At 46.6% G+C, this 23,357-nt stretch overlaps 1 protein-coding gene across 7 annotated transcripts in view; it reads left to right on the top strand.

Annotated features, from left to right (window-relative positions):
- BBX (BBX high mobility group box domain containing) overlaps nucleotides 1–23,357 on the top strand; it is a 119,821-nt gene that overhangs the window by 91,274 nt on the left and 5,190 nt on the right. For 5 of the 7 annotated variants that reach the window (XM_054163203.1, XM_054163201.1, XM_054163197.1 and 2 more), the window contains 3 exons: nucleotides 464–1,382; nucleotides 2,761–2,899; nucleotides 9,553–9,701. In XM_054163203.1, coding sequence (XP_054019178.1) covers nucleotides 464–1,382; nucleotides 2,761–2,899; nucleotides 9,553–9,701 — 1,207 coding nt within the window. Of the gene's footprint in view, nucleotides 1–463; nucleotides 1,383–2,760; nucleotides 2,900–9,552; nucleotides 9,702–17,212; nucleotides 17,303–23,357 lie in introns of all 7 variants that reach the window. The other 2 variants (XM_054163204.1, XM_054163200.1) reach the window with 2 other exon arrangements.

Here is a 23,357-nt window from a genome sequence, read left to right as displayed (position 1 = left end):
ACCTGAGGGAACCTACAGAAAGGCTGGGAAAGTACTGTTTAGAAGGGCTTGTAGTGATAGGATGGTTTGAAACTGGAGCAGTGTAAATCTAAGTTGGACATCAGGAGGAAGTTCTTCACCATGATGGTGGTAAAAGGCTGGAACAGGTTGCCCAGGGACCCCATCACCTTCCCTGGGCAGCCTGTTCCAATGCCTGACCACTCTTGCAGGAAAGAACTTTTTCCCCATCTCCAACTTAAACCTCCCCTTGCACAATTTCAGGCCATTTCCTCTCATTCTATCACCTGATACTAGGGAGAAGAGACCAACCTCCACCTCACTCCAACCTCCTTTGGTGGTGCTGCAGAGAGCAATGAGGTCTTGGCTCAGCCTCCTCTTCTCCAGAAAATGCTCCTATTACGACAAGTTAGTGATCTTCAGAGTTGGCATTTTTCTCATTGAGCTACTTTTCAATTTGTTTCAGATGTGCCTTGCTTCAGAAGGAGTGAAAGTGATGAAAGAGCCTGGGAAAACTGAAGTGGAAGCATCAGGAGATGTGGGAGGGGAAGTCCCAGAGGAAATGGAAGTAGAACTGGAGAAAACAATAGCAAAGGACTCCTGTAAGGGAAAAGTAGAACTGTCTGAGATAGAGAAAATGCAAAAGTGGGATGAGTCAAAAGCTGAGGAACCAGAAGCAGCAAAATGCAGAGATTTGACGAGCTTTGCCACGGAGAACAGTCGCTTTGAGAGGAACGACACCACAAAGGGTCACATCTGCTGTTCTCCGGAGCTTTCCATGGCTGACATGAATCTCCTGGGGCTAAAGCCAGAAAAGATAAAGAAGAAAAAGAAAAAAAACAAGTTGGAGAGGCACACAAGTGAGAAATCCACCCCTAAGAAGCCTTGTAAAAAGAGGCAGTCCTCCGAGTCGGACATTGAGAGCGTGATGTACACCATCGAGGCGGTGGCCAAGGGGGACTGGGGCGCAGAGAGACTGGCAGAAACTCCCCGCAAAAAGCCTCGCCCTGTCCCCAGCCTGAAGGGGAGCCTGTTGGACACAAAATCACCAAAGAAAAAAGTGAAGTCAAAAGAGAAGAAAACATCAAAGGAGAAACCCGTGGAGACCACCAAAGAATCCAAACCTCCTGATTTCCTTAATATTGCAGCCAGCAAGGAGGTACCCTGTGAGGCTTCTGATAGCATTAAAGTGGAACCACTGACCCCGACAGAGGAGGTGGTACCCCAAAGCTTACCAGGACAGGTCAAAACTGAGGACAGTGACTGTCTTAAAAAGATAGAAACCTGTGGCTCCAGGAAATCAGAGAGATCTTGCAAAGGTGCTCTTTATAAAACTCTGGTGTCAGAGGGCATGCTCACATCTCTACGCGCTAATGTGGACAGAGGTGGGTGGCTTTGAGTGTTTCCTTTACAGCATGCACCACAAAAGCCTGCCTGGAGTTGGGAGGAAAAGCAAAAGTCCATGTTTAAGCTGGAGTTTGAATGGTGTGCAGTGGGAAAGCTGTGGCTGCCTGCTTTGGGCAGGTGGAGGAATCAGGCTTCGTGGTCCACAGCAGGTCTTCTGGAGTCTTGCCGTCTATTCCTACTTACAAACCCTTAACCTCTCCTTTATTGTCTTTCATGATTTAAGATTTAGGTTTCTGACTGGGGGCTTTGTTGGTTAGTTTGTCAGCCTGCTGATAGATTCATAGAATGGTTTGGGTTGGAAGGGACCTTGAAGATTGTTTATTTCCAACCCCCCCGCCATGGGCAGGGACACCTTCCACTACACCAGGTGGCTCAAGGCCTCATGCAGCCTGGCTTCAAAGGCTTCCAGGTGGGGCCATCCACAACCTCTCTGGGGAACCTGTTTCAGTGTCTCACCACCCTCACTCTCAAGAATTTCTTCCTAATATCCAATCTAACTCTCCATTCCTTGAGCTTCAATCCCTTCCCTCTCATCCTATCACAAGCCCTGGTAAAAGTCCTTCCCCAGCTTTCTTGCAGGGCCCTTTTAAGTACTGGGCCTGTGTTGGATCTGCGTGTTCAGGAGTTGTGTTGTACCTAACCCTGAACAGTTAGCTTGTTTCTATATAAACAGCTTTCTTGGATATGTGCTTAGCTCTTGATCCTGCAAGAGGCAAATGTGTTGTGCTTTGGTTTTAGTTGCTAGTTTTATGGTAGGTGTTGAGCAAGAACCCTTCAGCTTGTGGAAGGATACATTTGAAATAATTTCTGGAAGCTCAGTGAGATGATAGAATGGTAGGGGTTGGAAGGGACCTCTGCAGATAACCAGTCCCACCTCCCTTCCAAGGCAGGATCACTTAGTGCAGGCCACACAGGAATGTGTCCAGATGAGTCTTTAAAGTGTACAGAAGGGACTCCACAACAGCTACTGGGCATGAGCTTGAAAGGTTATTTTCTGTTTAGTAGATCCCAGTGTGTGACTAGAACAGCCAGAAACAACACAGATGTTTGTAGTGGAGGGAAAAGTGTTGCTCTGAATTTACTGATTTCCTTCTTTTCTTTTATACCTTAAATTGATCCTAACTTCAGAGATACTATGAAACCTGGTGGGGGTGGGAGGGGGGGCCATACTTGCCAATATCATCTTTATCCAGTTGAAAATAAATAAGTGAATGTTTTGTAACCCCATCAAGAAGGTCAAGCATCACAGATTGCTAAGTTGCAGCACTGAATGGGTGCCCAAGTTCCTTCTGAGCCCACTTCCTTTTGGCACACTTTTGTCTAAAGATGAGAAACAATTTTCTACCTTCATCCCAGGAAAAAGAAGCTCAGGAAAAGGCAACTCCTCAGATCATGAAGGATGCTGGAATGAAGAAAACTGGGCTTTTTCCCAAAGTGGGACAAGTGGGAACAAAAAACTGAAAAGGCCTAAGCAAAAGGAGGAGTTTGGTTTCGGGTAAGTTGCAGCTTAACACTGTTCAAGAGTTCAGTTGGGTCAGTCTGCTCGCTTAGAATCACAGGATCATGGAATTATTTGGGGTGGAAAAGCCTCTGAGATCATTGAGTTCAACCACCAACCTAACACCACCATGGCCATTAAACCATGTCCTGAACTGTAGAGCAATGGAATCATTAAGGTTGGAAACTACTTCAAGATCTTTGAGTCCAACTGTAACCCAACTACCATGACTACTAAACTATATCCTGAACAGTCATATCCACACATTTCTTGAACACCTCCAGGGGCAGTGACTCCACCACCTCCCTGGGCAGCCTGTTCCAATGCCTGAGCACTCCTGCAACAAAGAAATTTTTCCTAATCTCCAACCTAAACCTTCCCTGGCACAATTTCAGGCCATTTCCTCTCATCACCTGATAGTGGGCACAGGAGACAGACCCCCACCTGACTCCAGCCTCCTTTCAGGGAGTGTAAAGAGCAATGAGTTCTCCCCTCAGTCCTCTCCTCTCCAGACTAAACAGCCCCAGTTCCCTCAGTCACTCACCACCAGACCTGCTTTCCAAACCTTTCGCCAGTTTTGTTGCCTTTCTCTGGACCTGCTCCAACACCTCAATGTCCTTGTAGTGAGGGGCCCAAAACTCAACCCAGTGCTTGAGCTGTGGCCTCACCAGTGCCCAGTAGAGGGGCACAGTCACTTCCCTACTCCCACTGGCCTCACCATTCCTGATTGAGGCCAGGATTCTGGTGGCCTTCTTGGCCCCCTCAGCATGCAGTAACCTGGAGAAGAGGCTCAGGGGAGAGCTTATTGCTCTCTACACTACCTGAAGGGAGGTTGTAGACAGGTGGGGGTTGGTCTCTTCTTCCAGGCACCCAGCACCAGAACAAGAGGACACAGTCTCAAGCTGTGCCAGGGGAAGTTTAGGCTGGAGGTGAGGAGAAAGCTCTTCACAGAGAGAGTTGTTAGCCATTGGAATGTGCTGCCCAGGGAGGTGCTGGAGTCACCATCCCTGGAGGTGTTCAAGAGGGGATTGGACGTGGCACTTGGTGCCATGGTTTAGTTAGTCATGAGGTGGTGGGTGATAGGTTGGACTTGATGATCTCTGAGGTCTTTTCCAACCTTACTGAATGTATGATTCTGTGTTCAGCCAGCTCACAGCCAGGACCCAGTCCCTTTCTGCTGGGCAGTTTCCAGCCCTTCAGCCCCCAGCCTGGAGCGTTCATGGCATTGTTGTGACCTGGCACTTGGATGGTGGTTTTTTTTTTCCCTTTTTAATTTTGTTCCAGCTTGAGAGTGAGTTGTCCTCACTGCAGTTCAGTGAGCTGCATGCAAATCATCATCATTAGCCAGAACTCCTGAACAGTGGGTTGAGTCATGCTCTGGGTAACCTGTTGTTTATATACCAAAGGAATTCCTGTGAGATCTTTCCTGGTTTCCGCTCCTGTAAACAGCTTGGAGCGACGTCATTTGCCCAGCCCTGAAAAATCCCATGCAGGATTTGGCCCTCTCAAGAGCTGTCAAAAAGGGTTATTATATTTTCAGAGCCCTTGGCAGAGCACTATTTATAGTTCTGCGTAGGTGTTCAACCATCCTAAACAGAATTAGGCTAAGAAGAATAGATCTCTGTGCCCACATGGGGACACTGCTTACAGAGGAAGACTACATAATGATTTCATATTGGCAAATAGTTATGAGAAGTGTACCTTCTCTTCACTGCAGAGACAGGATGATGTAGTTTTCATATACACTGTTCAATAGTTGCTGATTACAGATGCAAGGCTGCACTGAATTATTGTCTAGTCTATCATCCAACCGTAGAACGATAGGGCTTGGAAGGGACCTCTGGAGATGGTTGAGTCCAGCCCTCCTGCCAAAGCAGGATCAGCTGGGCAGGTCACACAAGAATGAATCCAGGTGGGTCCTTGGAAGTTGCCATTGAAGGAGACTCCACAGCCTCTCTGGGCAGCCTGCTCCAGGGCTCTAGCATCCTCATGTTGAGGTGGAGCGTCCCGTGTTCCAGTTTGTGTTCACTGCACCTTATCCTATCACTCAACACCATTGAAAAGGGACTGGCCCCTTCTTCTTGACACCCACCCTTCACATAACTGCAATTATTGACCAGTTCCTCTCTCAGCCTTCTCTTCTTCAGACTAAACAGCCCCAGGTCTTTCCTCATCAGACAGGTGTTCCAGTCCTTTCATCATTCCCATAGCCTCCATTGGGCATTCTCTAGTAGTTTCTTGTCCCTCTTGAACTGGGGAGCCCAGAACTGGACACAGTACTCCAGATGTGGTCTCTCCAGGGCAGAGTAGAGGGGGAGGAGAACCTCCCTTGCTCTGCTGTCCATACTCGTCTTAATGCCCACCAGGATACCATTGGCCTTCTTGGCCACAAGGGCACATTGTTGTCCCATGGCTAACTTTTTGTCAGGGTATTACACATTTATTTAACTGCTGTTTAATCTGTTGACTGTTTAATCTTCTTAGCCTTTTGGACCTTTGCAAATTCTTTAAGACTTCCAGTTATCTGAATTCAGAGGTGAAAAGTAATTTAAAAAGTAGAAATCCTCCACTTCTTGCTTAAAATGAGTGTGTTTGTTACGTGCAGGTCTGCAGGAGCCTTTTTTTATCACCTAGGCTGTGGGAAATTTAGCTGTAGCTAACTTTACAGCAGAGGTCTTAAATTGATGAAAACTTCCAAGTCTTGTTTGCTTGGAATGGTAAAAAGAGAAAAATAATAGACCATTCCTTGGGCTTTTAGTGCTTTGTGTATAAGTTCTGTTAATACTTTCTGAATTTTGGTTGAATGATTGAAAGCTACAATCTCCTAGCCAAAAAAACACCCAAACCAAACAACCAAACCAACCCTTCTGTAGTTAACAAACATTTCCTAGGAGCATTGTGTAAGCAATCAATTCATTTGACAAATGCTGTTCTACAATCATTAGGTGGCTGGGAAAAAAACATCCTTGCCAATCTTCTTGGTTCAGTGATGTCATTAATGGATGTTGTTTAGTGAACTCTCTGAAGGCAGAATCAGTCATTTTTGGAGTGTGGAGTGTTGGAGAAGGTATCCATTATCCCTCTTCATAGCACAGCCTGATCTTCTGGCTAATGGAAGGACTGGTTTTACCTCCACCAGGTTCTCTTCATCATTTCTTTTCCCTTCAGCATCATCTTTCATATAATCATACAGCGTTAAGGGGTGGAAGGGACCTCTGGAGATCACAGAGTCCAACCTGCCTGCCAAAGCAGGGTCCCACAGGAATGCATACAGATGGGTTTTGAAAGCCTCCAGAGGAGACTCCACCACCTCTCTGGACAGCCTGCTCCAGGGTGCAGCACCCTCACAGCAAAGTTCTTCCTGATGTCGAGGTGGAACTTCCTGTGTTCCAGTTTATACCTGCTGTTCCTTGTCCTATCACAGGACACCACCACAGAGAGACTGAAACCTTCTTGACAGACACCCTTCAGATATTTGTAGACATTAATAAGATCCCTTCTCAGCCTTCTCAAGACTAAACAGCCCCAGGTCTCTCAGTCTTTCCTCACAGATGTTCCAGTCCCTTCATCATCCTCGTAGCTCTCCATTGGACTGTCTCCAGTAGATCCTTGTCTCTTTTGAGTTTGGGAGCCCTGGGGGAAATTCCTCACCTCCTTGGAACTGCATTCTTCTCCTGGTGTCTTCTGACCTTCTCCATCAATAGCTGCCCACACTTCCCTGATAGTCCCTGTCAGGTTTGCTTAGTCCATCTGCAGCCTGCTCTGTATATGTCCTGGCAGGACTAGTCCATATGGCCTGAAGACCTTAGCTCCACTGCATGTACCTGACCAGGCCGGAAGGTGCTCTGACTGTTAATAATGATCCAGTGTCTCCATGTCCCATGAGTGTGAATTACTAGCCAGGAGGAGAGCTGGTCTGCTGCAGGGTTGGGCTTTCCCAGTTAGCACTGCAGCCTGCCTTGGGGCAGGAGACCAGGCAGGTGTCACCAGGCAGTGGGGAGGAGCAGAGGCAGAAGATGGAACTGTGTGACAGCTGTCAGAGCAGGAAATCAGCTTGTGCTGTGACCAGGCACCACTAATGGCAGATCTCTTAGTGATTTAAAAAGAAAATGGAGCATGTGCACACAAAAAAAGCCCAAACCAACTAACCCATCATGCACACAGTCTACAAGAGCCAAGGCTGCACTTGAAGATTGCTTACTGAGTGATGATTACAGAGATAAAATGAAGTGTCACTCTGTGTTCCAAAGCTTTCAGAACACGATTTGTTTCAAGTGCTGCTTCAGAGAGCGGAGAGGAATGCCATGCTGCTGTGGTACTGCCAAGTGTCCAGTGTGTAAGGGCCATCCCTCCAGCAGTCATTACTGTGACTAGATTACCTGCAGCTCAAGAAACCCACAGACATGATGTTGTTGTTCCCGGAAATAACATGTCTGTGGGACAGCAGACATAGTCATAGAATCATAGAATGCATCAAGTTGGAAGGGACCCTAAAAGGTCGTCTTGTCCAGCCCCCCAGCAGTCAGCTGGGACATCTCCAACTATATCAGGCTGCCCAGGACCACATCAAGTTTGACCTTGGATGTCTCCAGGGATGGGGCCTCAACCACATACCTAGGCAACCTGTTTCAGTGTTTTACCCCTCTCATCAGGAAGAGCTTGCTCCTGATGTCCAGCCTCAATCTCCCCTGCTCCAGTTTCAAACCATTGCCCCTTATGCTACCATTCCCAGTTTTTGTCAAGTTCAGATTTTTTGTAGCAACCAGTATTGAAGATAAGTAAAAAATGTCCTTGTTCCCCTGATGTTGGCTGTGCTGTTTATGGCCTGCCTAGCTGTGTTACTAAAGCACCAGTCATAGAATGGTGACCTCCAGAGATCATTGAGTCCAGCCCCACTGCCAAAGCAGGACCACCTAGGGCAGGTCACACAGGAACACATCCAGATGGGTCCTTCAAAGTCTCTAGAGAAGGACACTCCACAGCCCCTCTGGGCAGCCTGTTCCAGTGCTCCAGCACACTCACAGCAAAGAGATTTTTCCACACATTGAGGTGGAACTTCCTGGGTTTCCAGTTTGTATCCATTGCCCCTGGTCCTATGACAGGACACCATTGAAAAGAGACTGTCTCTTTCTTCTTGACACCCCCCACCTTTCACATATTCATAAACATGAATGATATCCCCTCTCAGTCTTCTCTGGGCTAAACCACTTCAGGTCTCTCAGCCTTTCCTCATCAGACAGATGTTCCAGTCCTTCATCTTCCTCCATTCCTTCCTGTGCTTCTGCATGGCTGCAAACACATGCTGGGACAGAGTGCACATGGAAGCCATGGAGTCACTGCATCCAGAACCATCATGCTGCTTGACTGGCTTGTTTCCATCTGGCTGATGGGAACAACATCATCTCTCTGGGTTTCTTGAGTTGTAGGTAATCTGGCTGCAGTTATTCACAGAACACCAGGCTGGAGTGGATCCTAAGGATCATCTGGTTCAACAGCAGTAGAGTTGAACTGAGGTGACCCAGCAACCTGTCAAGCCAAGTCATCAAACTCAGCTTGGGCTGAAGTATGAGGGCTGTTGGAGTCTCCTGGAAGCTTGATCTAATTGCTTTTATTCATCCCACAACAAATGAAATACAAGGGGAGAAAATGAAGTCTCCTCACAGGCAAACAGAAAGCTAATTCCCACCCCAAAGCATTAAGATTTAGAATAGAAGCAGAGGATTGAATAGTTTGTCATTTTAATTCTGGTTTGAATTGCTGCTTTCATTCTGGTGTGAGGACTTTGATGTGAAGTTCTTTTATTGATTTTTTTTTTGGGGGGTTGGGTTGTTTATTGGTTTTACTGTCCTTTTTCATTCCCTTCACACAACAGACAAATTTCCTGTACAAATGGTGCCGCAGAACTAAATGTCACCAGTGTGACATTGATTTATTGACTTTTATGTTGTTTCTCTCATTTTAATATATGCAACTAATATAACCAACTCTCACACTGTGCTGCTGATGCAGAAGCTGGAGCCTGCACAGAATCATAGAATTCTTTTGGTTGGCAAAGACCTTCAAGATCACTGAGTCCAACCACCAACCTGACACCACCATGACCCTTAAACCATGTTCCAAAGCCCCATGGCCACACGTTTCTTGGACACCTTCATGGTCTGTGACTCCACCACCTCCCTGTGCAGTCTGTTCCAATGCCTGACCACTCTTGCAGGAAAGAATTTTTTTCCTGATCTCCAACTTAAACCTCCCCTGGCACAATTTCAGGCCATTTCTTTTTGTTCTATCAGCTAATACTAGGGAGAAGCCAAGCCTCACCTCTCTACAGCCTCCTTTCAGGGAGTTCTAGAGAGCAATGAGGTCTCTCCTCAGCCTCCTTTTCCCCAGACTAATCAACCCCAGTTCCCTCAGCCACTCCTCACCAGACCTGTTTTGCAGCTTTGTTTGCACCAGCTTTGTTGCTCTCCATTCTCATCCTGGAGCTGGGTTAATTCATCCTAGTTTGATGTTTCCATGTGTGCTTCTCTCCTCCCCCCGCCCTGTGTAGATAGCTGTGTTTCTGTGCACAAACACTCCTAAACAAGACATTACTATTTTTCCTCCAGAAACAGAGTTACATTTAATTTGGTTGGTTTTGTTTCCCCCTTTAGCTTAGCAAAGTTGGAAGAAGAATTTGAAAAGAAATTCAACAGCCTCCCTCAATACAGTCCTATTACCTTTGACAGGAAAAACTCAGCTGTCCCAAGGAAAAAGAGAAAGGTTGGAAGCGGCTCGTCTGAACACCCAAAGTCCAACAAAGGTAAATGACCATGTGCAATCATTTCTTAAGCAGCAGCAATGCTACAAGCAGCTCAGGAAGTTGTACTTTCCTGTTTTACTGTTCTGTGTGAAATCAAAGGAGACCTCTTTTCTAACACTGAAGTCGGTTGGTTCCTACCTGGGTTAGTTTTCAGACTGCACTTTGGCTTTTCATGCTGAGTAGAGCTGGTTAGAGTTTGTGCATGAAATCTGTTCCTCCTGTTCTTCATAGCAAGCAAATGTACCAAAAATTGTAGAATCCTAGGATGGTTTGGATTGGATGGGATCTTACAGGCTATCCACTTCCAACCCTCTTGCCATTGGCAGGGACATTTTCCACTCGGCCAGGTTGCTCGAGGCCTTGTGCAGCTGGCCGTGAACACCTCCAGGGGGGTGTGATGGATTTGGCAGTTTTATGTACAGACACCCATGACACAGAGGTGGTAGAGAGGTGAGAATATGGTAGGAAAAACTGCTTTTAGACCATGGCAGAAATACTGATGGATCCATACAGTGCAGAAACACCACCAAATGGAGGGATGACACTGATACTTTTGCAAGACAAAGACATTATGCACAGCTGGTTTCCTTTTCAGCCACTCTGTGACAGGCTTTTAGATCTGTTTTGTTTATTTTACCCAGGTGACCCTGGTTTAGAGCTATGTCTCTTGGAGTGCTTCACAAATCATCACAGTAGAGTCTGTAGGATTGAGCAGCTGTTCTTTTTCTGATGCCTGCCAATTTTAGTATTGATTCTTGTGTTCATGCAATTAGCTGTGGAACAGTCACTTGTACAAAATTAGCTTGTGCTAATACCAAGTGAGTTCTGACTTGAAATACCTTTTTTGTTGGGTTTTTTTTGTACTGGTATGTGTTTAACAGGACTTCCTCAGTGAGCATGAATTAGTTGCTTTGTGGTGGGATAGTGCAGTGGGTAATTCGCAGAATCACGGAGTTGTTTTGGTTGGAAAAGACCTCTAAGACCATTGCCTCCCAACCATCAACCCAGGGCCACCAAGGCCATTAAAGCACGCCCCAAAGTGCCACGGCCACACATTTCTTGAACACCTCCAGGGGTGGTGACTCCACCACCTTCTTGGGCAGCCTGTTCCAATGCCTGACCACTCTTGCAGCAAAGAGATTTTTCCTAATATCCAGCCTAAACCTCCCCTGGCACAATTCCAGGCTATTTCCTCTCCTGTAACCTTGTACTAGGGGGAAGAGACCAACCCCCAGCTCACTCCAACCTCCTTTCAGGGAATTGTAGGGAGCAATGTGGTCTCTTCTCAGCCTTCTCTTCTCCAGACTAAACAATCCCAGTTCCCTCTGCTGTTCCTCACCAGACCTGATCTCCAGGTCCTTCCCCAGCTTTGATGAAGCTGGATGTGTTTGAAGGTCATTTGGATGTGGTGCTTGGGGATATGGTTTAGGGGTGAACCTTGTAGAGTAGGGTTATTGGTTGGACTTCATGATCCCAAGGATCTTTTCCAACCAGAACGTTTCTGTGATTCTCTGGACATGCTCCAGCACCTCAATGTCCTTGTAGTGAGGGACCCAAAACCAAATGCAGTATTCAAGATGTGGCCTCAGGAGTGCCCAGTAGAGGGGCATGATCACCTCCCTGCTCCTGCTGACTGCATTATTGCTGATGCAGGCCAGGATGCTGGTGGCTTTCTTGGGCACCTGAGCACATTGCTGGCTCACATTCAGCCAGCTCTCAAGTCACCACGCCCACATCTTTTTCTGATGGGCAGCTTTCCAGCCACTCTACCCCAAGCCTCTAGCCTTGCAAATTAAGTAACATCTGTTGGGAAGAACATCTCATGGACCGTGATCTGGCAGTTGGAGTTGTGAAAGCAGCTCCTTGACTTCCTTGCTACACCGTGTACCTGTTAGATCTAACATTTCACAGTCCCTATGTAGTTTGGGAATGGCACACCAGAGCGCTGCCTCAAGTCAGGTAGCCCAGAACTTCATCCTACTTGTGGCTGGATTCATACATGAGAGCTTAATTTTTATCCTTGTTTGTATCACTCAAAAAGCTTTGGAATGTATTTGGCCGTGTCTCAAGGGGAGGTCAGAAACATAACTGCAGGCAGGTTAGAAGCCTGATCTGAGTAGTTTTGGCACAGCCCTGCGGAGGAAGCCCTGGAGCATTGGCCTCTAGCTGAGAAGGTCTCTTTAAACCAAGCCATCTGACTTTGTACTGAAGCAGATGGTGAAGTCACATGAACTTTTCTACCAACTGAGATGTGGGGTTGCAACAAGCAGCCCCCCAGGGCAGGAACAGCCAGCTCTTTCTGTAGGGAACATCTAACCACAGCCCCAAACTAAATCCAGACGAGCCAGTGATATCTGCTTGTAACTTCAGCAAATGCTGGATTTGCTCACGTTAGCTGGGCAGGCTGTCAGCTTGTGTCACTCATTCCAGCTTGCTGGGGAGGCACACTCAGCTCTCAAATGGCAGCTGAAAAATTTCCCAACTAACCATTTTTCTTTAGGAAAAGGGAAGATTGCTAAAAAGAAATGAATCCATTGGAATGTATCATGGAATCACAGTGTGGTGGGAGTATGGAAGGGACCTCTGGAGATCATCGAGTCCAACCTCCGTGCCAAAGGTCACACAGGGACGCATCCAGGGAGGTTCGGGATGTCTCCAGAGATGGAGACTCCACCACCTCTCTGGGCAGCCTGTCCCATTGCTCCAGCACCCTTAAATTAAAGGAAATTCCTTTTTATGTTTAGATGGGACTGTCTGTGTTCCATCAGTGGGTTCATTTGAGTTTGTTTCATTTTGTTAGGGTGCTTAAAATGAAGATTCAGCTTGTGAATTTGAAATGACCTGAACCAAATTGCATACAGGCAAGCTTGTTATCTTAGAAGGGAAACTCTTACAGCTGAGCCAAACATCCATTAAGCTGAATCCTCAATTTAATTTGGGATGTACTGGCAGTCAGCCCTTCAGCCTCCTCATGCTGTTGGCTTGCCTGGGAGCTGTGAGAGTCCAAAACCAGAGGATGCTGACCTCCGGAGGCGTTAAGCATACAGGTCTGAGTGCTAGGCTGAAAATGGCAAAATTACAGAGCTGGATTTGGAATGGATCTGGCTTCCTTGAATTATTGGGGGAGGGTTTAGTCTATCAAAGAAAAAATAATCTTTTAGACCCTCAAAGAGAATCAGGGGTTTTAGACCACTGAAGAACATTTTTCCCCATGAGAACACAGTCTCAGGCTGCACCAGGGGAGGTTTAGGCTGGATGTAAGGAAGAAGTTCTTCATAGAAAGAGAGATTGGCCATTGGAATGTGCTGCCCAGGGAGGTGGTGGAGTCACCATCACTGGAGGTGTTTAAGAAGAGACTGGATGGGGTGCTTGATGCCATGGTTTAGTTGATTAGATGGTGTTGGGTGCGAGGTTGGACTTGATGATCTGGAAGGTCTTTTCCAATCTGGTTAATTATATTCTGTTCTAACAGTTAGACATTAGAATTGTCTCCCAAGGGAAGCTGTGGGTTGTCCTACATTGGACCGTTTGAACACTCAGTTTTCTGCTGCTTTGCCCTTCCTTGGGGTTGTGTTTCTCTGTAAAGTAATTAGAACAGATGTCCTGCACTGTGCTTACTAGTGGCTGGGGCCTCTGGGTGTTTCCAGACAATAAGCACTGTGGGCTGGAAGGGTCCTTAAAGATCATCTAGCTCCAACCTCCCTGCCATGATCAGGGACACTTTCCACTAGAGTAGGTTGCTCAAAGCCTCATCCAAACTGACCTTGAGCACCACCCAGGAGGAGACATCCGCAACCTCCCTGGGCAACCTGTTCTACTAGTGTCTCACCACCTGCCAGAGGCCAGATCTGCTACCTAACCCAAACAGCTAGGATTGTCAGGATGCTTTCCCAGGCCTAAGCAGAGCATGAGTCAGTCAGTGTCTGCTGATTCGCATGTTCAGTCCTCACTTCAGCTACTCTTTTTTTTCATACAAACCCAGATGAAAACCCTGTAGTATGAAAGCTGTTTCCAAGCCACGTGCAGAAAGAAAAATTTGAACTTTCTTAAGTGTATGCAGCTTTTCCCCCCAGAACTGTCCAAAGTCACAGAGAATCACAGAATTGTTTAGGTTGGAAAAGACCTCTGAGATCATTGAGTCCAACCCAGCACCATCATGGCCATTAAAACATGTCCCAGAGTTCCTGTCCCATACATTTCTTGAGTACATCCAGGGATGGTGACTCCACCACCTCCCTGGGCAGCCTGTTCAATGCCTGACCACTCTTGCAGCAACCTAAACCTGCCCTGGCACAATTTCAGGCCGTTTCATCCTGTCACCTGATGCCAGGGAGAAGAGAGGGAATTCTGCTCCCACAGAAATTAATGGGCTTCTGTCTTCAATGGGAGCAGGACTGAAGAAGCTTTGGCAAAACCTGCTTTAAGCCTTTAGAACAGGGGGTGTGCATATACATTAATAATGTCACAAAATGGTTGAAAAATGTAGCTACACTGAATCTGTGCAGATGGCCTGCTCCAACATTTGCTGGTGCTGTGACTGATTTCTTATTTTTCTTCTTCCCAATGGCATTATGTGCCAAAACATCCCACCACCCAGGAGTCAGCAGTCTGCAGTGAGTCACTAAGCTGCTTGTATGCAAAAATGAGCAACAGGCATACTCATTATTTCTGCCTTGAGCTGTGAAGAAATGCTCCCTTCATAGAATCATAGAATGGTTTGTGTTGGAAGAGACCTTAAAGATCATCTAGTTCCAGCTGTGGGAAGGTCACTAAAGCTCTGCTTTTGGGAAGGCAAGGCAAGGAATGCATACTGTGATCTGGTTGGGAAAGGGATTGTCAACAAATTTTTATCTGTGGCCTCTAGTATTAGAAATAAAGCATCAGCTTAAGATGGATACTTCTTTGTGGCATTCCTCTTGGTCTTAGCTTGGGGCAAGGGTTGGCTGAGTTCAAAGTGTTCAGATGCCTGGAGACTGTGTGCTGTAATAGTCCAAAGATCTTGACCTAAAAATACAGCATTGTCTTCCTGAGGGATGCAGAAGTGCACAGAGAAATCACAGAATGGTAGGGACCTCTGGAGATCATGGAGTCCAACACCCCTGCCAAGGCAGGGTCACCTAAAGGAGGTCACACAGGAACACATCCAGACAGGCGTGTAATGCCACCAGAGCTGGAGACTCCACCACCTCTGGGCAGGCTGTTTCGGGGCTTGGATACCCGTAAATTAAATTCCTCTGGACCTGCTCCAGCAGTTTAGTGTTGGCCTATTCAGCTATTAGCCCATCTTCTCTTTCACTGCATTCATGACTAAGGGATATTCCAGTGGCAGTGGTCCCTGTCTCACAGGAATAACGGCTAAAAGGGAAGAAAACTTTGAATTTCCTCATGAAAAGGCAGCTTCTCTTTTGACCTCACTCAAGTCTTTACATTTGGATTTTCTGTTGGGGAACAAAATTTTACAGGCAGAATTCCTAAGAATCACGGTTCTGTGCTCCTCAGCCTCTGTCTTCTTGTGGAACTGCTGTGGGAGGCCTTGTCCCCCTTGATGTGGGTGAAGTGTTCCACCTTCTTCTGCAGAAAAGCTCAGCTTTTTCACTTGGGCTTTCCCTCGACCTACCTGAGCTTTTTCCTCCCCTGTTTTGCATTTGCATTGCACTGGCACAAGACTGCTTGGCCAGCTCTGTGATCCTAAAGGAACTCTTCTAACATGTGAAGAATGACACTGAATCTGAGTTAATGTGGCCTAGTGAAGCTGTTCAGATGTAAGCCGATGCTACCGAAGATGGTGTCTCACTTGGGCTTTGTTTGACTTGATGTGACTTCTAGATTTTTTTGGGAGATGCTTAATCTTTAGGGAAAGATATGATTTCTTTTCTTAAGTAGTAGAAACCAAGCAGTGGTGAGCCACAAAGTCAACACCTACAAAATCTTAGCATTTCGGTGTCTGTTTCTGGCTGGATTTTAGTTTTCTCTCAATTTTCAATATTACTCATAGAATGATTTGGGTTGGAAGGGACCTTAAAGAGCATGGAGTTCCAACCTCCCTCTTATAGGCAGGGACACCTTCCTTTCCACTAGAGCAGGTAGCCCAAGGCCCCATCCATCCTGGCCTTGAATTCCTCCAGGGAGGAGGCATTCACAACCTCCCTGGGCAACCTGTTCCAGTGTCTCACCACCCTCACTGCAAAGAATTTCTTTCTAATGTCCAGGCTGAATCTACCCTGTTCACCTAGTGTCTATGAATGGTTTTCTCTTCCTAAGACTAGATCCTTCTTCCCATGTGCTACATCCTCTTCTCATTCTTACCCTGCCTATAGAGGATCAGTCATGGTGAGTTGCAGATGTGTGATGTAGAGTTGCCTTAATCATTAAATTGCAGTGTGTTACTGCATGGTTGCAGTGGTGTCTCAGAGGCCAGTGTGTGTGTGTGGTCCCTTTAAGGATGAGAGTGGAGGAGGCAAGTAGTTCTAGTGGTACAATCCTGTTCCAAGTCATCTGCAGGTTCCAAGACAGCGGCCTAACCCTGTTGTTAGGCTATAAGCCATTGTGTCACTCTGTAGCACATCTCATTTGTCTTTGGACTGGTCTGTTCTGGGCTAGAATCATAGACTTGTTTTGGTGAAAAACACTTCTGAGATGATCAAGTTCAACCTTCATCCTAACACCACCATGGCCATTATACCATCCCCAGCTCTCTTTTAGCCCCCTTCAGGTACTGGAAGGCTGCTCTACGGTCTCTTCAGAGCCTTCTTTTCTCCAGGCTGAATAGGCCCAAAGCTCAGCCTTTCCTCATAGGAGAGGTCCTCCAGCCTTCTGATCATGTTTGTGGCCTCCTGGTCTCTCTGCAACAGTTCAGTGTCCTTCTTGTGGTGGAGGCACCAGAACTGGACACAGCACTCCCAGGTGGGGCCTCAGCAGAGGAGAGCTTTGTTCAGCAGCGGCTGAAACACGGGTTTGTTGCCGCCGCTGCTTTGGTCACTGCTGTAAAACACAGCACCAGGCAGGCTGCTAGGGGGAAAGTTTGCACCATTGCTGCCAAACCCAGTCCACATGCAAAGGGGAGCATAGCTTTAAACAAGCAAGCTAAACCCATGGTTTGTTCTATGGCTGAGCTTTCCTGAGGTCATCGCTCTCCAACATGCTTTCTGTGCACTGAAGTGCTGGGAGCTAATGAGTTGACATCCAGTCTGCTGAAAGCCCGTTCTGGCAGAGGCCAGGTTTTGTGCTTCCCTGTGGAATGGCATCCTGTAGTAGTGGAAAGGGAGGTTCAGAGATTCACAGAATCATAGAATGGTTTGGGTTGGAAGGGACCTTCAAGACCACCTGTTTCCAACCCCCCTGCCATGCACAGGTACACCTTGCACTAGACCAGTTTGCTTAAGGCCTCATCCAACCTGGCCTTGAGCGCCTGCTGGGAGGGGGCATCCACAGTTGCATAGGACATACTGTGATTGTTGTACTCTTTTGAAAACATGCTAATTACAAGTATGTATTATTAATGTTGTCTGTAGGTTCATTCCAGTCTAAGAAAAAGAACTTACTCCACAAAATTGTCACCAAATGTAAGCACAAAAAGGAGAAGCATAATGTTCCGGACACAGGTACTGGCGCATTGCTTAGTTAAGGTTTGGGGCCACCTTCTGTCTCAATCCAGTCTCTGGGGAAGTATGACTAGACAGAGGCTGCTCAGCTGTCTAGTCTGGTTGCTTTGGTCCCTTATTTCCCTGTCTGCTCTGATTCCATTAGCTTCTGGCTCCAGCTGATCATGCTACCTTATTCCGGTATGATGCTGTTCTGGATTTAATTGGCATGTCCCTTAATTACAGTTTCCCTGCTCCCTAAGACATGCAGCAGAGCTGACAAAACAAGGATAGTACTGCAGTTGGCCCTGAACTCTTGATCTTCCACAGCTTGTAGCTCTCCATCCCTTGGTTGCTCTTACCTCCCTAGATTCTGTATAGATTCACAGAATCATAGAATTATTTGGGTTGGGAAAGACCTGTAAGATTACCAAGTACAACAGTCAACCTAAGACCACCACAGTCTTTAAACCATGTCCCAAAGTGCCATGTCTAAATGGTTCATACAACCATAGAATTGTTTGGGTTGGTAAAGACCTCTAAGGTCACTGAGTCCAACCATCAACCTACCAGCAACATGGCCATTAAACCATGCCCCAAAGTGCCATTTCCACATGTTTCTTCAACACTTCCAGGGATGGTGACTCTGCCACCTCCCTGGACAACCTGTTCAGAGACCACAGTAATTTATCCCTTTGCAGGAGCATTTATCCATGGCCCTGTCTCCTCTCCCTGTGGTCTCTGCTGTTTAGAACTTTGCAGACCGCAGGAGGTTGTTTCTGCACCACATCTAAGAACTACTAACCTAACCCAGCCCCTTCTCTGCAGAAATCTTAATTAGCTTTCTGTCTGCCTCAGACTGAGGATAACTTGAACAGATTTTTAAGTTATGTCCTGGACTTGTCTGTCCACTGTCCTGCTGGTAGCTCTTCAAAGTTTTTGTGTTCTTAACAGTGTTGTGCTCCTGCATGCTCACAAGTCTGAGGAGCAGTTTCACATGTTCAGTATGTGCAGGATTGTAGCTTAGCCAACTTCCTTGGGCCTTTTGTTGGTTTGATGGGGTTGTTTTGTTTTGTTTTCTTCTCTAGTAATGTTGTCCACGTTATACAAATCATTCCCAGGCTGTTCCTTAGCTCTTCCACAGTGGAATTCTGTCTCACATTGTCACTGTGGTGTAGAAGAGCTTCTCTGGTTCTGCTTACTAAGGTAGCTTCCTGAATTTCTTACTTTTCCCCCCTCCTCCATATCCATCTCTAAGATAACAAAATTACTACCCCTATCTCCAGTTCCTCCAGCTACCTTTATGTTTATTCTCTTTCCCTAAGGCTTGCTCATGTCATTTCCTCTTCTCTTGATGCTGTTTTTCTTCTGTCCTCTGTGGTTACAGGCTCTGCCAGCTCTGCTGCATTCAGGGGTGCAAATACTTGGAAATTGCTTGCTCTGTTTCACAGGATTTGTATCACAAACAAGTTGTGGGAGTCACCTGGGAGAAGTGACTTCTTCCATTCTTCCACACTGGTGTGAAGAAGGCAGCATACATTAACATAGCTTTCATTGGCCACCATTCAGATTTTTCTTCCTGAATTACTACCACTCTTTCTATGAAGAATTTCTTCCTAACATCCAGCCTAAACCTCCCCTGGCACAGCTTTAGACTGTGTCCTCTTTTTCTGGTGCTAGTTGCCTGGGAGAAGAGACCAACCCCCACCTGGCCACAACCTCCCTTCAGGGAGTTGTAGAGAGCAATAAGGTCTCCTTTGAGCCTCCTCTTCTCCAGGTTAAGCAACCCCAATTGCATCTTCTCTGGGATACAAAGGGGAAAAGCTCTGGGGTCTTGCCTGCTCTCAATGTGAAGCGACACTGAAGAAAGTATTGATCAGCAATGTGCAGCATGGGGATGACCTTGGTGGGTGCTGTGTGCTGCCTACCTTACTGCATCCTTTCCTGAGTTCCTAGGCAGTGTGGCCCTGAACTCCTGTCCCATGTTCTGCAGCATTCAAGATGGGAATCCCAGCATCATTTCACAGATTCACAAATTGCATTGGGTTGGAAGGGACCCTCAAAGGGCAGCTTGTCCAACTCCCCTGCAGTCAGCAGGGACACCTTCAACTAGATCAGGCTCCCTAAGGCCACACCAAGTCTGATCTTGAATGTCTCCAGGGATGGGGCCTCCACTACGTCTCTGGACAACCTGTTCCAGTGTTTCACCACTCTCATTGTGAAGAACTTCCTCCTGATGACCAACCTAAATCTACCCTGCTCCAGTTTCAAACCATTGACCCCTGTCTTGTCACCTCAAGCCCTTCTAAACGGCCCCTCCCCACCCTTCCAGAACCTTGCCCTTTGCTTTATTGAACCTTATGAGAGTCTCAGCCCACTATTTGAGCTCAAAGGGGCAAGGACTTAGTGAATTGAACACTAAAGGAGAATTTCAACTTCTTTTTGTGGTTAGCCTATGCTTGTGGTGAGTCATAGTGTGTGGTTTGGGGGTTTATGGAGTTTATTTTGCTGGAGGAAGGAGCTTGGATATTCTTAAAGCTGGAGAAGAGACACTTGGAATGGTTGCTGTCAGCAGAGGTCATGCTGGATCCATGTTTTGTCTTGAAAAGTGTGTGTGTCTGTGTTTGGAATGAAGTACAGTGAGAGCAAATTTTGATGTGATTGGGTCATGTTGTCTGAGCCTGTGTGTGGTTTGAGTATCTGAGTGAATGTTCTGGTCTTTGCACCAGAACAGGAGAAGAGGAGATGAACATGTGCACCAGTCTGCACATGAGCTGGTGTGTGAGGGAGCACGATCTCCTCTACCTGGTAGAGCTGACTGCCTGATACTGCTCCTCCACCAGCTCTCCCACACACACATCAGTCTGTACAGCCTAAGTACATGTTTGAGAAAGAGCAGAAAGTGAAGGAAATTAGCAGAATTGACCTTTTCTTCTCTTGTTGGTTGTTGATTTTTTTTTCTGCTGAGAAAGCCCTGTTGTCTAGGGCCTGCAACCCAGAGGAAGCCAGCAGCTCTGTGCCACTGCATCTTTAGCATCCATCCAGACTGGAACAGGGATGGGTCAGCAGAGATTTATGCTGTAGATCTCATCCAGGCAGCTGTTCCCATCCACCTGACTTGACCATCTGCTGCTTTGTCAGCTGGTTTCCAGCCTTTGCTACAGCTCCCCATGCTACCTCATTCCATGAGCCAGATTGCAGCAGCATCTCATTATCAGAAGAGCTGCAATTCCCACCAGGAGTGTGTTTGGCATCACTTCCTTGGTGAAATGGTTCCCTAGGCACTGGGGACTTGAAGCTTTGCTCTGCCTTGCTAGGTTCCCACTTTTTAACTCCATAAAGACCATTAAACCTCTGCAGCTCTCTCTCCTAACAGATAGGTATCACTGAGGAAATTAAGTCTGTCTTGCATGTAACTTCTGTCTACTGTGTGATGTTTATTGCTTGAAATCATGTCTTTATCACAGAATGATAGGGGCTGGAAGGGACCTCTGGAGATCAGCAAGTCCAATCCCCCTGCCAAGGCAGGCTCACCTAGAGATGGTCACATGTGAAGGCAGCTGGGCAGATTTGGAATGTCTCCAGAGACAGACTTCACCACCTCTCTGGGCAGCCTGTTCCAGGGCTCCAACAAGCTTAAATTAAAGAAGTTCCTCCTCATCTTTAGATTGAACTTCTTATGTTCAAGTCTGTTCCTGTTACCCCTTGTCCTGCCTCTGGGTACCACTGAAAAAACACTGGTGCCATCCTCCTGACACCCACCCTTTAAGTTCTGATCAGCATTGATGAGATGCCCCCTCAGTCTGCTCTTTTTCAGGCTATAATACCCCAATTGTCTCAGGCTTTCCTCATCAGGGAGATGTTCCAGTGCCCTCAGCATTTTTGCAGACTTTGTCAGTACCCTCTCCAGCAAGTCCCTGCCCTTGCTGAATGGGGGAGCCCAGGACTGGACACAATACTTCAGATGTGGCCTCACCAGGGCGGAGCAGGGGGCAGGAGAACCTCTCTTGACCTACTTGCCACACTCTCTCAATGCACACCAGGATGCCATTGGCCTTCTTGGCCACAAGGGCACATTGTTTGTATTAAATGTGAAACAAAAAAGTGGTTTGTATTCCTAAGACTGAACCCATTCTCAACTCAATCAAACTGGAATTAAATGGCACTGTCAGAGTAGTAATTAGAGCAAATCCTCAAATCAGAATTAACGACGAGCGTTGGACTGCAACCAAACCGTTGCATTAATAGATAATCAACACTTATGAATTCCCAAAGAAGAAATCTAGAGAGAAAGCTGTCCATTTAATTAGGCACATTCTAATTAAGATTTCAGTCTCAGTGCAACAAGCTGATCTGAACATCTCACCCTTAGCCCAGATGAGTTACTTTAAAGTCACATTTGCAGGCATTTGTGCTTCCACTTAATTGGATTGTTCCAGGGTTGATCTTTTCTTGTGATTTCTCTTGTTCTCTTTACAAAGGCCAAGTTTTACAGCTAGCAGCTGTAGCTAAACACTGAGAAAAGCTCATCCAAACTGCTTCTGTTTTCCAAAAGAAAGAGCACACACAAGTTCCAAAATGCTTTACAAGAGAAGGTAATGAAGGTGAATTAAGACCATAAACAAATTAAGGTTTGGAACGTCTCTGAACGTTTTTACAGCTATATATACACTAGATCTCTTTGTGTTCTTATGCCATAAAAACATTTCAAAGCCCCTTCCCACTTAAAAGAGCAAAAGGCAACAGCTAACAAGATCAGATGTCTCACAGATTCTCTTCACCCAGTCCGCATCCTCATGCAATTAACAGTTGGAGAAGCTAGCAAAAGACAGAGGTGACTATCAGCCGGGGCTTGGAACAGGAAGCTCATTAAATCCACAGAGCAAACATCAGATAACCAGTGAATCCACACTGAAATAAGAGAAAGCAAAGGGCCATGTAGACTGCTCAGCTGTCGTGTGTGGTTTGGGGGGTTTGCTGCTCCTGTGTGGCAAAACAAGTCTGGGGGTGGGAGACTAATCCTGGGCACTGCTGAGGCCTTCTGAAAGAGCGGTTGTTTGCATTCCAGCTTGAGCTGTGTGGGTGCAATTTTGGCTGGTCCTGCCACCCAGAAAGTGAACAAATGAGTGTTAAAGATATCATAGCATAACAGAATTGCTTTGGTTGGAAAAGAACTGTCAACCCAACACCACCGTGGCAATTAAACCATATCCCAAAGTGCTATGTCCGTATGCTTCTTGAACACCTCTGGGGATGGTGACTCCACCGCTTCTCTGGTCAGCCTGTTCCAATGCCTGACCACTCTGGCAGCAAAGAAATTTTCTCTAATCTTCAGCCTAAACCTTCCCTGGTGTAATTTCAGGCCATTTCATCTTGTTCTATCACCTGATACTAGGGAGAATAGACCACCCCCCACCTCACTCCAACCTCCTTTCAGGGGGTTGTAGAGAACAATGAGGTCTTCCCTGAGACTCCTTTTCTCCAAGCTAAACAACCCCAGTTGCCACAGCTGCTCTTCATAGGACATGTGCTTTAGACCTTTCACCAGCTTTGTTGCCCTTCTCTGGACATGGTCCAGCACCTCAATGTCCTTGTAGTGAAGGGCCCAAAACTGAACACAGCATTCGAGGGGTGTACCCAAGCAGCAGGGCATATTCACTTCTGCAGTCCTGCTGGCTACAGTATTGCTGAATCAAACCAAGATGCTGTTGGCCTTCTTGGCCACCTGGGCACACTGCTGGCTTATGTTCAGCTGTCAACCAGCAGATCAGTATTCATTGTTTTGCACAGGAATTGTTTCCTTCTGCTTTGAAGGGATGACATAGAGTGACTGTAGAGAGATAAGCTCACGTTAAATGTATTTTGTCTCAGCTATTTGCTGGCATCCTCAGCTGTGGAATGTTTTGTACAAACTGTTTGGTATCCTGCTTCCACTGAAGTCCTGCTGCCCCTCTCACAGTTGCCTTTAGAAATATAAGAAACTTGAACCCCTTGAGATGTGTTTATGAGTTTGTGCTGCTCTTCTGCAAATATCTGCAGCATTTGGATTGTATCTCACCAAAAGATTAAGCTCTGA

Source organism: Dryobates pubescens, chromosome 8 (genome assembly GCF_014839835.1).
Source record: "Dryobates pubescens isolate bDryPub1 chromosome 8, bDryPub1.pri, whole genome shotgun sequence".
Lineage (NCBI taxonomy): Eukaryota > Metazoa > Chordata > Aves > Piciformes > Picidae > Dryobates > Dryobates pubescens.
The sequence above is the reverse complement of the archived record's forward strand: the minus strand, read 5'-3'. Positions and strand labels throughout refer to the sequence as shown.